The sequence below is a fragment of the Notolepis coatsorum genome (genome assembly GCF_963971535.1).
Source record: "Notolepis coatsorum genome assembly, chromosome: 4".
Taxonomy (NCBI): domain Eukaryota; kingdom Metazoa; phylum Chordata; class Actinopteri; order Aulopiformes; family Paralepididae; genus Notolepis; species Notolepis coatsorum.
This window is the reverse complement of record NC_140168.1, coordinates 91012355-91028065: the sequence shown is the minus strand read 5'-3', so window position 1 is coordinate 91028065 and position 15711 is coordinate 91012355. Positions and strand designations below refer to the sequence as shown.

Sequence of the window (15711 nt, the reverse complement as noted above, 5' to 3'; positions counted from 1 at the left end):
CTATCGATAAGACATTCATTTAACTTAGTCCCGTCCTATAAATGAGATTTTATCCACACTATTGTCCTACACACTACACGGTAAAACCATTGCAATTATATACAATTGAAAGCAATCTGCTGCACACCAACAACATCATATAATTCACATGCAATAGCACACGACAAACTTGGAGCCATTTAATACATATATTATATATATTATCATATAGTTGATCATACATCCCACATAAATATAAATAAATACTTACACAACCCTGATTTGCAAACTAAATATTATTACCTCTTTGGAAATGCATTTTTCTTTAAAGTTCACTCTGCAAGAAGAGTAGTACGGAACACATAGCTTATTTCTGCAGTAACAGCAGCAGTAACATAACAGTCAGCAAGTCATTGACATGGCACCTACATAATTAATATTAATTACACACTACTATACGCTCGTAGCTCAAAGACACATCGCATCTCCCACGGCCACCAGCTTCCCGTAACACAGCGCTACTACGGACGACGGCACAGTTCAACAGCATAAACCCACTTTCCTGAGGCCGGTAAAGGAATCTTAACTCTGCAGGGGTCTGCCATTTTTTTTAAATGGACTCCTGAGACTTTTTCATAGCTCAGCAAACACACAGGAGCCTCCACATCCAAGTGTCCTTCCAGTCAGTCGGTGTTCTGTTTGTGGGGAAGAGCGTCAGCACAACCCCTAAAGCAGGAGAGAGTAAAATACAGATCCAGCCAGCAGGTGGCGGTGTTGGTTCTGGTTCAAGTGAAGTACTTGCAGCCCGTGGAGTCGATAAGGCAGGAGTCGGTGCATCTGAGCTGCCCGAAGGAGCTGTGGGGGAGGGGGGAGAGAGAGGGAAGGAAAGAGAGGGAGAGAGAGAGAGGGAGGGAGGGAGAGAGAGAGGGAGGGGGAGAGAGAGAGTGAGAGGGAGGGGGAGAGAGAGAGAGAGAGAGAGGGAGGGAGGGAGAGAGAGAGGGAGAGAGAGAGGGAGAGGGAGGGGGAGAGAGAGGGAGAAGGGGGAAGAGAGAGAGGGGGGGAGAGGGAGAGGGGGGGAAGAGAGAGAGGGGGGGAGATAGGGAGTGAGGGGGGAAGGAGAGAGTGAGGGAGGGGGAGAGAGAGAGTGAGGGGATAGAGAGAGAGGGGGGGGGGGGAGAGATAGGGAGGTGTAACGGGGAAGCCCGTGAGTATATCCACAGTCACAGAAACAGGGGTGTTGACAAGTGACTGTGGCATTACGGGCTGGTAAGTTAAACTCACTTCCTCATAACAGGGTTAATAAGGGCGGTTAGGTGGTCGAGCGGAGATTGCGTTCGTCACCAGCCCCGGAGCTGTGAGCTTGGTTCGCCTGTTCGAATCCAGCTCACAGCTCCGGGGTTGTCACCAGCTTGGCTGGCCGTCTGCACTGATACAATTGGCTGTATCAGAGGGTGGGAGAAGCTGGCGGGGTGGGTCCGGGTCGTTGTAAACAGCGACTCCTACAGTTCGGTCGGGGCGCCTGCTAAGCGCGGATTGGACGTGAGGGGGATAGTGTGGTCCTCCCACACGCTACGCCCTCTCAATGAGAATCCGCGCTGCCAGGTGAAAAGAAGCGGTGATTGGCTGGACGTGTGTCGGAGGAAGCACGTGGTAGCCTCCACTCTCCCAAATGATCTGACTGTGGGGGGTAAAGCGCAGCGACCAGGAAGGGACTGGGAATTGGCATACGACTAACATTGGGATGGGAGAAAATCGGAGGAAAATGGAGGGGGAAAAAGACCAAAAAAAAAAAAAAAAAATAACAGGGTTAATAGACGCATAGGTACGGTACATAGGAGTGGATTCACTTCTTAGTGCAGCGGCCTATGTCGTCGCCCGCGGCGCGGGAGCTCCCCTGTTCGACTCCCCCTCGGGGCATAAGCATTTAACAACAACACAACGCAGACCAATACGATCCGTCACAGTGGTGCCGTGACCCGGATGTCCTGAGGGGCGTGAGTTTAGGGAGGTGAGTGTAACGGGGAAGCCCGTGAGTATATCCACAGTCACAGAAACAGGGGTGTTGACAAGTGACTGTGGCATTACGGGCTGGTAAGTTAAACTCACTTCCTCATAACAGGGTTAATAGACGCATAGGTACGGTACATAGGAGTGGATTCACTTCTTAGTGCAGCGGCCTATGTCGTCGCCCGCGGCGCGGGAGCTCCCCTGTTCGATTCCCCCTTGGGACATAAGCATTTAACAACAACACAACGCAGACCAATACGATCCGTCACAGTGGTGCCGTGACCCGGATGTCCTGAGGGGCGTGAGTTTAGGGAGGTGAGTGTAACAGGGAAGCCCGTGAGTATATCCACAGTCACAGAAACAGGGGTGTTGACAAGTGACTGTGGCATTACGGGCTGGTAAGTTAAACTCACTTCCTCATAACAGGGTTAATAGACGCATAGGTACGGTACATAGGAGTGGATTCACTTCTTAGTGCAGCGGCCTATGTCGTCGCCCGCGGCGCGGGAGCTCCCCTGTTCGACTCCCCCTCGGGACATGACTCCCCCTCGGGACATAAGCATTTAACAACAACACAACGCAGACCAATACGATCCGTCACAGAGGGAGGGGGGAGAGAGAGAGAGACACACACAAAAACATCAATCAGACCTATAATACTGCAGATTAATGCACCTCCTAAAGTCAAGTCAAGTGTTCCTTTAGTTAGTAATCCCCTGGGATTGTTGATATTGTTGACAGTGATGCATTCTTAAAAACAAAAGCTGGGTAAATTGTATTCTCCAATTGATGATCACAGTAACTCCAGTAATCACAAACACATACAAAACACACACACGTGTCGTCGTCCCCCAGAATAATATTATCTTGTTTTATTAACCTTATTCTTCCCACTCTTTGTTATGGCTTGAAGCTGGATCATGACAGCCAGACACTCATAATATGAGATTTTGCAAAAGTGTGTGAGCATGTGTGTGTGTGTGTGTGTGTGTGTGTGTGTGTGTGTGTGTCTGTGTGTGGTGAGTGACTGTACCCTGGGAGGTATGATTTACAGGTCTGGTAACCGAAGTCCTTTCCATCACACTCCTCCATGCCCTGGTGTCGGTAGCCGTCGCCGCAGTATGACCACTTGCAGTCTGACAGACACACAGGAGAACAAGCTGTTACAGTAGATGACTTTAGCTCGGTGTGGACTCAGGGCCGTTTCTAGCTTTTTGGGGGCCCTATGCTAAATGTTGTTTGGGGGCCCCTATTTTGTGAAACTATGGTTCTATGGACTCCAAACCCTTTAAGGTGGGCATGCATTTAACATTTAAATGCATCAATCTACATCAAGAAACTCTTTTCATTGACAGAATCTGTATTATAACATCTCCCAAAATGCACATGAATGAGACGGATACTGCATTTCCCTTAAGTTTCTGACTTACAATATTGAAATTTAAATGAAACTATTTATGATAAAGTTAAAGTTAAATAAAGTTTGAAAATGCAACTACATTTTTGTCAGTAAGCTTCTTATGTTTTCTTTTTTTTAATAAAGAAACTATAAGGGTCCATCTGTCCTAGGACCCTCCCCTCCTTTCTGTCCTCAACAGCCCCCACCTTTGGACAAACTTTTCCCAGCTCCTCACTCTGTACTACTGCCATCCTGTGGACTTCCGTCGCTACTACCTCTACTCTTGATCACCCACTTCCTTTTAAATCAGTCCTTAGTGTTTAATGTACTTTCTGTCATGTTACCCTTTGTGCTCCCGTGGTTTTGTTAAGTGTATTGTCTTTTAGTGTTTCCCCAGTGTGTTTGGCCTTGTGTTATCTTTTGTCCTGTACCCCTGTGTGTTTGTTCTGCTTTGCCTCTCAGGTGTGTCTCATGTGCCTCGTTTGCCAGCCTCCCTTTGTCGGTTCATTGTTGGAGTTCCCTACTAGTGTTTGCTTGTGTTTTGGTGTCCAAACTGTTTGCTGTTCCACGTCCTTGTTCATGTTCTTTTCTCCTGTGTTCCTAGTAAGTTTCCTAGTGTTAATTTGTTTGTTCCACCATTCTTTGTTTTCGTGTAAAGTTTGTCTCGTTTGTTAGGGTTTTATTTGTGCTCAAGTAAAGCATTATACTTTTGACATTCACCCCTGGCTCAGTGTCTCGCTGTTGCCTATTGCCTTCTCCTCGTCCTGTTCTGCGTTTGGGTCCTCCGCCAACACTAATCCCTAACAGAAATGCCCACTTGCGGTCATAAGCAGTAGCCTATCGGTTAAATTTTTTAAGCTGATGATTTGTTATATCCCTACAGTATATATATATATATACAGTGTATTGAGTGAATAAAAAAACGAAATGATGATATTATTAAAAAAAATTAATTATGCCAGTTTAGGGGGCCCCCTGGTGGCTTTGGGGGCCCTATGCAACCGCACAGTCCGCATTATGGCAAGAAACGGCCCTGCATGGACTTGTACAGTTAACAGCAGAATGACCATTTGCAGTCTGACAGACACACAGAACAAGCTGTTACAGTAAGTAAGTAAGTAAGTAAGTAAGTAAGTAAGTAAGTAAGTAAGTAAGTAAGTAAGTAAGTAAGTAAGTAAGTAAGTAAGTAAGTAAGTAAGTAAGTAAGTAAGTAAGTAAGTAAGTAAGTATTTATAAAGCACCTTTCATACATGTCATGTAGCTCAAAGTGCTGTACACAAACATACGCATATATAAAGCATCACATTAATAAGACAACGGTAATAAAAGTACGGCAATAGGCAAAGCACAGTAAAATAACATTTCAGTAAAAGATAAAAGAGGTAGCAACGTTAGCTCTCATAACGCTAGCCAGTTAGCAGCGCCGGGTACAGTAGGTAGCAACGTTAGCTCTCATAACGTTAGCCAGTTAGCAGCGCTGGGTACAGTAGGTAGCAACGTTAGCTCTCATAACGTTAGCCAGTTAGCAGCGCTGGGTACAGTAGGTAGCAACGTTAGCTCTCATAACGTTAGCCAGTTAGCAGCTCCGGGTACAGTAGGTAGCAACGTTAGCTCTCATAACGTTAGCCAGTTAGCAGCTCCGGGTACAGTAGGTAGCAACGTTAGCTCTCATAACGTTAGCCAGTTAGCAGCTCCGGGTACTAAAAATAAAGCATCACATTAATAAGACAACAGTAATAAAAGTACGGCAATAGGCAAAGCACAGTAAAATAACATTTCAGTAAAAGATCAATACATAAAATAAAAATAAAATAAAAACATAATAATAAAAACATTTCAATAAGATACTCGCTTTCCCTAAGGCATGGTACACTATTTGTAAGCTAGACTGTATAGGTACGTTTTTAATTTTCCTTAAAAAATTTGTATGGAGCTGGCGTTCCTGATGTGTTGGTAGTGTGTTCCATAGTTTTGGGGCATAGTTGGCAAATGCCATACTTCCGATCCTCTTTTGGTTTCTGGGTGTGTCTAATAAACCTGTAGTGGATGACCGTAGCGTTCTTGAGGGCAGATAACTAACTAGGGAATTTGCTATGTATTTTGGGCCTTGCTCATTAAGAGCTTTATATGTCAGGAAAAGGACATTAAAATCAATTCTATTAGTTATTGGAAGCCAGTGCAGAGTGGCTAGGACTGGAGTGATATGTTCTCTTCTCTTTGTACGAGTTAGTAATCGAGCTGCAGAGTTTTGGATAAGCTGAAGCTTCCCAATGGTTGCTTTGGGAAGACCAGTGAACATGCATTACAATAGTCAAGCCGGCTTGAGACAAAAGCATGAATCAGTGTCTCTGCATCCTTTTTATTTACGAAAGGTCTTACTTTCGCTATGTTTCTTAGGTGGAAGAATGACGTTTTCATGGCCTTATTAATATGAGACTTAAAGGTCAGGTCTGAGTCCAAGATGACACCTAGGCTTGTAACCTCAGTCTTTACATAGGATGACAGACTCCCCAGGTTTTCACACAGCACTTCCCTTTTCGCTTTTTGGCCGATCAATAGAATTTTAGACAGTAGATGACTTTAGCTCGGTGTGGACGGTCTGTACAGCTAACAGCAGTATTCTCAAGGAACATGTTGGAGTAGTGCTCTCTATTGATCATACTGTAACTGAGGGGTTACAAAACCCTGACTGTATTAAAGATTGTGATAGATTAAACCACTACTACATATTATTATTATTACTTGCCAGACAGTACAGTTAATATGGCAGACACTCAATATACGGCACGGTGACAAAGAGATATCATTTACAGTATTTATTAGCAACAGCAGATATACAAAGGATAATTACTAGTCGCTCTTTTATGGCGAATGATATTAGAAAGTCAAGAGTAGCAAAGTCAGTGGGAATGAATAATTCCTAGGCTAAGTATACTAGACCGGACGCCGCATGGCGTGAGATGGCAATATAGTGGGGCAAAACGAGGGTATAGCTGGAGACTGGTGATTTCCTCCCACAGAGTTGTAAGCTCCAGAGGAATGAAGAATAGACGGATACTCAGGCTGGTCACTTGAAGAAAAGGGGTTCTCATACGGATCCGGTCTTTATAATCCAAGTGCTCGGTAGCAGGGTAATAGCTGTAATCCAATGCCCGATAGCAATGATGATAGCCAGCCAGCTTCGTCCCCGAAGCTAGCCCGATACAAATCTTCAGGGTAGTTAAATCCAAACGACAATGGTATTAACGATGCTTGTTGTGAAGGATCAGATTAAACCGAATATATATATTTATTTATGGATATATATTTAATAGTATTTGTATATCGTTTGATATCCCTTGTATATTCCTTGTACATATACACTGAATATCCCTTTAGTCTACTAACAGCCCATAATAGTTTCATTCTCTCATTGGACAAGAACCTGGCGCCAGCAGCCAAGCCCCTTGGTTCAAGTTCAATCGTGCCGACGAACATGTTGTTACTAGCCCCGGTTCCGCGTAGGAATACGTCTGGCGAAATACGAATGGTACTATTTGTTCACAGCGCATATATATATGGCGCAAGTAAAGTAGAATTTCTTTTTAGTCCCTTAGCCCTTAATTCTTTACCCTCCAACCTAGTGGCAAGACGTTAAGCCTCACCCACGATACACGTGTGGTGCAGTATGGTCAACTTGGCCTCAGAATGGCATTGAGACATCGTGTGGATTAATAGTTGAATTGTCATAGTTTGGCACTATACCGTCGAGTGGGACGTATTTCTATTAAGTTAATAATAGTCTATTAAGTATGGTGCATCGTTCGGTTAGAGTTATAAAGTGAGCAGTACCTCCATCGTTTCCTCGTGTTATCTAGAGTCTTAACCAGGCTGGGCAGACCACGTGTGGTGCTTTCATCCGAGGAGTTCTGGGCTAGGACGAGTGGACCTGCACATTGGATTACCTTACCCGGACGACGGCGAGCCCTACACGGCTTGGATTATCTACTTGCTTTGGGTGCTTTGATTATACCATGGATAACAGCCAACACTGGTAAGTGTTGGAACTACCCCCGAGAGGAGTCCAGGTGAGACGGCGCTCTAACCCGAGTGAGGTCGCCTCACGTCTCTTCGTTGTGGACCGGCAGCTACCGTCTACAAGAGGGCCCAGCTGTATTCATCTGTGGACCAAGGTTCTGTGGGCACCGTGTTCAGCACTCTGAATTCTCCCAAGAAATCGTTGGCCAGATGGGATATCGCCAGCGGCTCTCCTAACCCCCCCCCCCTACTGACTTACAACCAGCGGGACCCCCTTTAGTGTATCCAGCTATAATCATTTAAGTACCATCGCTATAGTTCCCTAAAGAACCAGGTTGTATACTTGCTTCCTGCGTAACCAGAGATTGGACATTCAATGTTGATTTGCCTACGAATACTCATTTGCCTTACAAGTGCATTCAAATCATAAATGTCATTAAGTGAACGTTGTATATACCCTTTGCTATATATTAAATATTCGATTTATACATTTGTGTGGACTTGGTTTCATCAGGTGGGAAAGTGTTCATCATATCTATATCATGTACTGTGTGGCCAGTAGTTAAAGTACATAAAGCGGTAGTGGTTTAATGATACCATACTTATCAATACAGTCAGGGAATTGTACCCCTCAGTTACAATTGGTCCTTCGAGCCGGATGGTAACTAGTGTAATATTAATATAGTGTTATTAATATTGAAATGGCCTATGATGAACACTCCACGAAACGGTCCTCCTAACGTAGAACGCCCGCGGCGCAGACGACAGACACCTCAGTACTTAGAGGATTACGCTGTCAGTCAACTACCTAGCCTTCTACAAACGGTAAACGCGGTAAAAGTAGAAAGTAAAATTATGTCTGACCTTAACGACCAGGTTACCCCGACCACAGAGGCCCTAGTGGGTTCTAATGTAACTGACCAAGCTCACGGTGGGGACCAGGAGGGAGCTGACATGCCTTTACCCCCCGCCAATACCGAAGAAGTAGTCCCCGACCAGCCCCGGGAGGAAGACAACCCTACAGAGAGAGAACTCTGCACGGAACAAGATGAGGAGAGCGCCGAGGAAATAGAGCTCCAGGACTCCCCGACGAGTACAGCCAGGAGCGGCTCACCTCTACAACCGTCTTCTCCCAGCGAAGCGGAGAGGATGCTATCACAGGCGTTCCTCGTCAGCCTGACAGCCTCTACCGAACGCGATCGACTCCAGGGTGAACGCGATCGACTTCAGGGTGAACGCGATCGACTCCAGACACAGCAACGGAGCGAAGAAGAGCGCATACGCCTGGAGATGAGACGCCTTCAGACGGAAGAGAATATGGCAAGAGACCGAGCAGACACCCAGCGTGCCGCTGCCGGTGCCCAAAGAGAAGCAGAGCGCGACATCGCTTTCATCAAGCGCGAAGCCGAGCGCGACAGACTACAAGCGCAGCTAATGGAGCAGCTGATCACCAAGGCAACACCCTCTCCCTCCGCCAGGGGTTCAAGGAACTCGTCGAGACAACAGTCAAGGGCAGCATCTCCTAACCGAGCAAGCGACCCTGAACTTGACCAACAGACCAAGCCTATACCCCCCGCAGACCCCCTTCCCCGACCGGTCCAAGCGAGACCCAGCTACAAGGAAGGAGCAGCATACACTGCGGAGAAGCTAAATAAACGACTACAGGATCTAGAGGACCTGATAGAAGAAGAAGAGGGAGAGGAGGAGAACCAAGCCCGACGACAGCACAGTACTCCACCGGACCAGGAGGTCCAGTACAGCCCAGGCTATACCCCCGCGGCGCTGCGCTACAGACCCCCGACTCTATTCACGGGTGAGCATGACGCACGACCAGCCCCGAGGAATAGCACCTGGACCAGCGGGCCATGGTACCCTGCCGGTACCAGCCCACAGAGAGGCGCAAGAGGAGACTCGCCTAGGAGGCCTCTCCCCCAACGCTCGCCGATGTATCAGCCATCCACGGCGTCATACATTGGTACACCGACGTTTCCAGACTTCACCTATGAGAATCGAGCACAGTACACGGAGCTCCGGATGTGCTTAGAGACAATGATGGTGGATGTCGCTGATGAACGCCACAAGTATGCAATATTACTGAAGCACCTGAAAGTACCCCGAGCGCACAATATAGCGCTAGCCTATGCCACCTCTACGACCCCATACACCGCGGCTCTAGCAGCGCTGGACCAGAGATATGGACGTATATGGGATTACGTAATCCAAGAGATAAGGCATATTGACCGCCTACCCCCAGCAACAGACAATCGCTCATTAGACGACCTGTCTATAAAAGTGCAGTCCCTGGTAGGGATGCTGGGAGCGCAACGAGAAAAGGGTATGCACGAGCTATACGCCAACTCTAACGTCGAGAGGATTTTAGAGAAGCTGCCACCCGCCAGACAAGAGCGCTTTAGGCGGCAGAGAGACCACCGTGATCCTAACGGTCCCGAACCATCCCTCCTCGATCTAGCCGACTTCCTGGCGAGAGAAGTCAGCAGCCTACGACTGGATACGTTCGTGCGGAGCACACCAAGCTCCAGAGAGGGACCTAGGAGAATAAACGATGGAAGAAGATCGGTGACTGTCATGCACCAATCAGAATCAGTACCGAGCAGTAAGAACCACAGTACCCCCTCGAGAAAAGAGAAGTGGAAGATGGTGTGCCCGTACTGCGAGAAGGAACACTGGCTGTCACAATGTGACCTGTTCACAAAGATGAATGCAGAAGAAGTGAGTCAATGGATAAAGTCCAACAGGCGCTGTTACCGATGTGCGCGCAGTCACATGGCAGCCGAGTGCCGCCTAAAGAAGAGGTGCAGTCGGTGTGACGGAGCCCACCTAGATGTCCTACACGACAGTAACAGAAGAAAGCCTGCACCTGCACCATCGAGCAGCACCAAGGCAAGTGTCATGTACATTGACCCCGCCAGCAGCAGCGGCGCCCAAGTGCTCTTAAAGGTAGTCCGTGTAACATTGAGCTACCAAGATAAAGTCATGGACACTTACGCCGTCCTTGATGACGGGTCAGAGAAGACCCTTCTGCTCGCGTCCGCTGCGGCCCAGCTGGGACTGCGGGGGAGCGAGAACCAAATGACGATTCGGACAATAAGAAGAGATTTAAAGACGATAAAAGGCGAGAATGTCTCCTTCACTATCGCAGCAAGCGGGCAGCCAGAGCGACGGTATAGGATTACAAATGCTTTCACCAGCCAAGAAATAGGACTATCACAGTACACCTACCCCATCGCCAAGCTGATGGATAAATATGTGCACCTGCGTCAACTACCTATCCCGCTCATAGACGGCGCCACCCCGACCCTGCTGATAGGCTCCGACCATGCAGACCTCATAGTCCTGATAGACCGGGTCCATACAGGACCCAGAGGCTGTCCTGCAGCAGTCGAGACCCGCCTAGGATGGACACTACAAGGCCCCCTCGCTAAATCTCTTAACCGAACAGCAGCCACTAGCTGCCTCCACTCCAGAGTGACAGAAGAAGACACCACTCTCCTGCAGCATGTCGAGAGGCTATGGACACTAGAGACAATGCCCTTTAAAAACGAAAAGAAAGACATTCGTTCTAAAGAAGACATTTACGCCATAAACCTCCTCGAGCAAGGGACAAAGAGAGTCACAGTCGGCGGAGTGATGAGATACGCAACTCCACTCCTGAGGCGAGAGGGAATGCCCACCTTTCACGCCACGAAAGAAGCTACGGAGCGGTATCTATTGAACACAGAGCGGCGCCTAGCCAAAGACCCCGCTCCAGAGAGTGTGTACCGCGCTGAGATTGAGAAGCTAATCACAGCGGGACACGTAAAGAAGATTGACTGGCGACGCCGTGCGCTGCTCCGCGCCTCCCTGATCAAAGGCGGCTTTGATCTCAGGCAGTGGGCCAGCAGCGACCCGCACGTATTGCGCAGCCTCTCCCCCGCGGACAAGGCTGCCAGCAGCGAGACCTGGATGGCGACAATCCCAGGAGAAGCCCAAGAAATGACACTAGGACTAGTCTGGCGCTTCAAAACAGACTCGCTCCACTATAGACACAAACCCCTGACCACGGAGCAGGGAAGGTCGACGGCGATACCGACCACCAGACGGAGTGTGTACAGAACACTCGCCAGACAATATGACCCGTTGGGATGTATTCTACCTTACACCACCAGGGCAAAGATGATTGTACGAGCACTATGGGACAAGGACCAGGGCTGGGACGACCCAATACCCGCACCCCTTGCCTCCACATGGAGAGAGTGGGAGACGGAACTCCGCTCACTCCCAGGCGTCAATATACGCCGCAGCTACTTCCCACCCACAGTGAGGCCAGAGACATGCAAGATGGATCTACACGTCTTCAGTGACGCCTCCGAAGTAGCCTATGGATCGGTGGCCTACTTGCGTGCCCAAGAGAAGGGAGGAGAGATACACACTGCTTTCATCCTGGCTCGCTCAAGAATAGCCCCACGAAAGCAACAATCTATCCCGCGTCTAGAGCTCTGTGCAGCCCTAGCAGGAGCGCATCTAGCCACGTTAATCCAACGTGAACTCACCATTCCGGTGCACAGAACAATCTTGTGGTCAGATTCCACGACAGTACTCACATGGATCAAGTCTGATTCATGCAGATACAAGGTCTTCGTGGGAGTCAGAGTCACAGAGATTCAAGAGTTAACAGAAGCAGCGAGCTGGCGGTATGTGGACACCAAACACAACCCAGCTGACGTCATCACCCGGGGAATGTCCCTAGATGACCTCACCCGTCGCAACATCTACAGTGACGGACCAGAGTTCCTCAAGCTCCCGGAAGAAGAGTGGCCTACGCCCACCCCACGGGAAGCGAGTAAAGAGGAGGCTGAGAACAAGAAACCTATGTTCTGTGGACTGAGCACAGTCGCCTCCACAGACCCCAACATAGATGATTGCCTCACCCTACAGAGTGCGCAACTAAAGACATTTCTGCGGCACCACCCAGAGATTCAGCCCACTGCCGACATTTCAGCAGCTGACTACGAAGAAGCAGAACTTCTTCTACTACAACGAGCCCAGAGAGACTCGTTCCCCGACGAGCTAGACTGTCTACAGGGAGGAAAGCCCGTCCCATCAGACAGCAGATTGCTCCACCTGGCACCCGAGAGCGACGCCCATAATCTCATCAGAGTGGGTGGTCGTCTGCGGAGAGCCCCCGATCTACCGGATGACGTTAAGTACCCGATAGTCTTGAACAGCCGACACAAGGTCACAGAGCTGATCATAAAGAAATACGACGAGGATGTGCACCACGCAGGAGCCGAGAGAGTCTTCGCGGAGATCAGACGTCGCTATTGGATACTTCAAGGAAGAGAAGCGGTGCAACGCTTCCAGCGAACCTGTCTAGACTGCCGAAAGTGGCGCGCGCAGCCCAGCATACCCCGGATGGCTGACCTACCTCCCTGTCGCCTCCGACTCGGCGACAAGCCATTCCACTCCACAGGCATGGACTGTTTTGGCCCGTTGTATATAAAGAAAGGAAGAGGAACCGAGAAGCGGTGGGGTATTGTATTCAAATGCATGACCACCAGAGCGATACATATCGAACTCCTTCCAACCATGAGCACAGACTCATTCCTTATGGCCTTCCGAAGATTCACATCACGGAAAGGAAAACCGTCTACATTGTTGTCTGATCACGGGACAAACTTCAAAGGCGGAGAAAGAGAGCTGAGAGAGAGCTTCCAAGCTATGGGCCCAGAACTTAAGACCCACCTCGCTCCATCCCAGATTGACTTCCAGTTTAATCCCCCGAACGCACCCCACTTCGGTGGAACCTGGGAACGAGAAGTACGTTCTATAAAGACAGCCCTGTACGCCGTGCTTGGGGCCCAGACTGTGGCGGAAGAAGTCCTAATGACAGTCCTCACGGAGATCGAGGGAGTATTGAACTCCAAGCCCCTCGGCTACGTCTCCAGTGATATAGCAGATGTCGACCCAGTCACCCCCAACACACTCTTGATGGGGCGGCTGGACCCCGCGCTACCCCAGACAATGTACAGGCCTGAAGAAGCGAACGGCCGAAGAATGTGGAGGTACAGTCAAGTACTAGCTGACAAGTTTTGGAACAGCTTTCTACTCCACTACCTACCGTCTCTACAGACCCGCCAGAAGTGGGTAAAAGAGAGAGACAATTTGACAGAAGGAACAGTCGTCATGATTATCGACCAGTCACTACCCAGAGCTATGTGGCCGGCTGGCCGCGTAAGCAAAGTGATCACCGGTGCCGATGGCAAGGTCCGAGCAGCTGAGGTGCTCGTCCAAGGGCGAACTTACACACGACCCGTGGCGAGGCTAATAGAACTGCCCAGACTCCCAGACACTATCGATGACGACCATGACCCCATGACTTTGTGAGTTGACTGACCCTTACAGCGGACCTTGAGTGGTAGACAGTGCGGTTAATCTGTCTCTGCTTAGCTAATTAGGTGGGACTAATTAGGGGGCGGCTGTTGTGAAGGATCAGATTAAACCGAATATATATATTTATTTATGGATATATATTTAATAGTATTTGTATATCGTTTGATATCCCTTGTATATTCCTTGTACATATACACTGAATATCCCTTTAGTCTACTAACAGCCCATAATAGTTTCATTCTCTCATTGGACAAGAACCTGGCGCCAGCAGCCAAGCCCCTTGGTTAAAGTTCAATCGTGCCGACGAACATGTCGTTACTAGCCCCGGTTCCGCGTAGGAATACGTCTGGCGAAATACGAATGGTACTATTTGTTCACAGCGCATATATATATGGCGCAAGTAAAGTAGAATTTCTTTTTAGTCCCTTAGCCCTTAATTCTTTACCCTCCAACCTAGTGGCAAGACGTTAAGCCTCACCCACGATACACGTGTGGTGCAGTATGGTCAACTTGGCCTCAGAATGGCATTGAGACATCGTGTGGATTAATAGTTGAATTGTCATAGTTTGGCACTATACCGTCGAGTGGGACGTATTTCTATTAAGTTAATAATAGTCTATTAAGTATGGTGCATCGTTCGGTTAGAGTTATAAAGTGAGCAGTACCTCCATCGTTTCCTCGCGTTATCTAGAGTCTTAACCAGGCTGGGCAGACCACGTGTGGTGCTTTCATCCGAGGAGTTCTGGGCTAGGACGAGTGGACCTGCACATTGGATTACCTTACCCGGACGACGGCGAGCCCTACACGGCTTGGATTATCTACTTGCTTTGGGTGCTTTGATTATACCATGGATAACAGCCAACACTGGTAAGTGTTGTACCATCGCTATAGTTCCCTAAAGAACCAGGTTGTATACTTGCTTCCTGCGTAACCAGAGATTGGACATTCAATGTTGATTTGCCTACGAATACTCATTTGCCTTACAAGTGCATTCAAATCATAAATGTCATTAAGTGAACGTTGTATATACCCTTTGCTATATATTAAATATTCGATTTATACATTTGTGTGGACTTGGTTTCATCAGGTGGGAAAGTGTTCATCATATCTATATCATGTACTGTGTGGCCAGTAGTTAAAGTACATACAGCGGTAGTGGTTTAATGATACCATACTTACCATCAATACAGTCAGGGAATTGTACCCCTCAGTTACAATGCTCTTCTCCACGGTACTACGTTTCCACAAGTCACTATAATCCACCAATAATGGTTCTACGATATCACCGCGGTAGGTTCCAATGCTCACATGTCCAATAGTTCTGCTGCTAGGTTCACCTCGTGTTCGGATACTAATTACGTTAAGTCCACACACTCTTGCTAAGGTTCACGCTAGTTACTAAACGAACAAACTGCTTGTTAATGCTGCACACCGAACGAACTGCTGTAATACGATTCACACTAAATGACGAGCTCTTTACTTCACGTTAGGTTAGGTCGAACTTGACTCTGCTACTAGACGAACTGGGTTAACGTTACTGCGTTAACTGTAATGACGAACTGCTCAATACGTTAGGTTCAACTACTGCTGTTGCATTACTTCGGACGAACTGCTACTGTTTTCGCCTTCCACAATATATATACTTAGAGGGCTTTCTAGGGCGCAACCGAAGCTCTTGTTCGGAATCAATGCGCTGCCCCAGGCATGTCTCAACTTGTCCAGACTCGTCTTTGAACTTGTCTGAGGGGCGCGATTCTTGGCGCCGCCAACGTCAAGGGCGTTATCCAATGAGGAAAGCAAATAATGCTATGATTCAAACAGAGGTTTAAAGGGATATAGCTTATATATATAAATAATATACAAGTTATATAAAACAATAAATGTAGATTCTCAGTGTTAATCTGGCCCTTCACAACACA

General features: G+C 48.1%; 1 protein-coding gene across 1 annotated transcript in view; it reads right to left on the bottom strand.

Annotated features, from left to right (window-relative positions):
- Positions 1 to 764: 764 nt before the first annotated feature.
- Positions 765 to 15711, bottom strand: part of LOC311226609 (uncharacterized protein) — a gene marked incomplete at its 3' end in the record, with an annotated part of 103509 nt that continues 88562 nt past the window's right edge. The window contains exons 16-17 of the mRNA XM_084312028.1: positions 3020 to 3122; positions 765 to 834 (exon numbers count right to left, since the gene is read on the bottom strand). Of these exons, the coding sequence (XP_084168154.1) occupies positions 765 to 834; positions 3020 to 3122 (173 nt within the window). The remainder of the gene's footprint in view (positions 835 to 3019; positions 3123 to 15711) is intronic.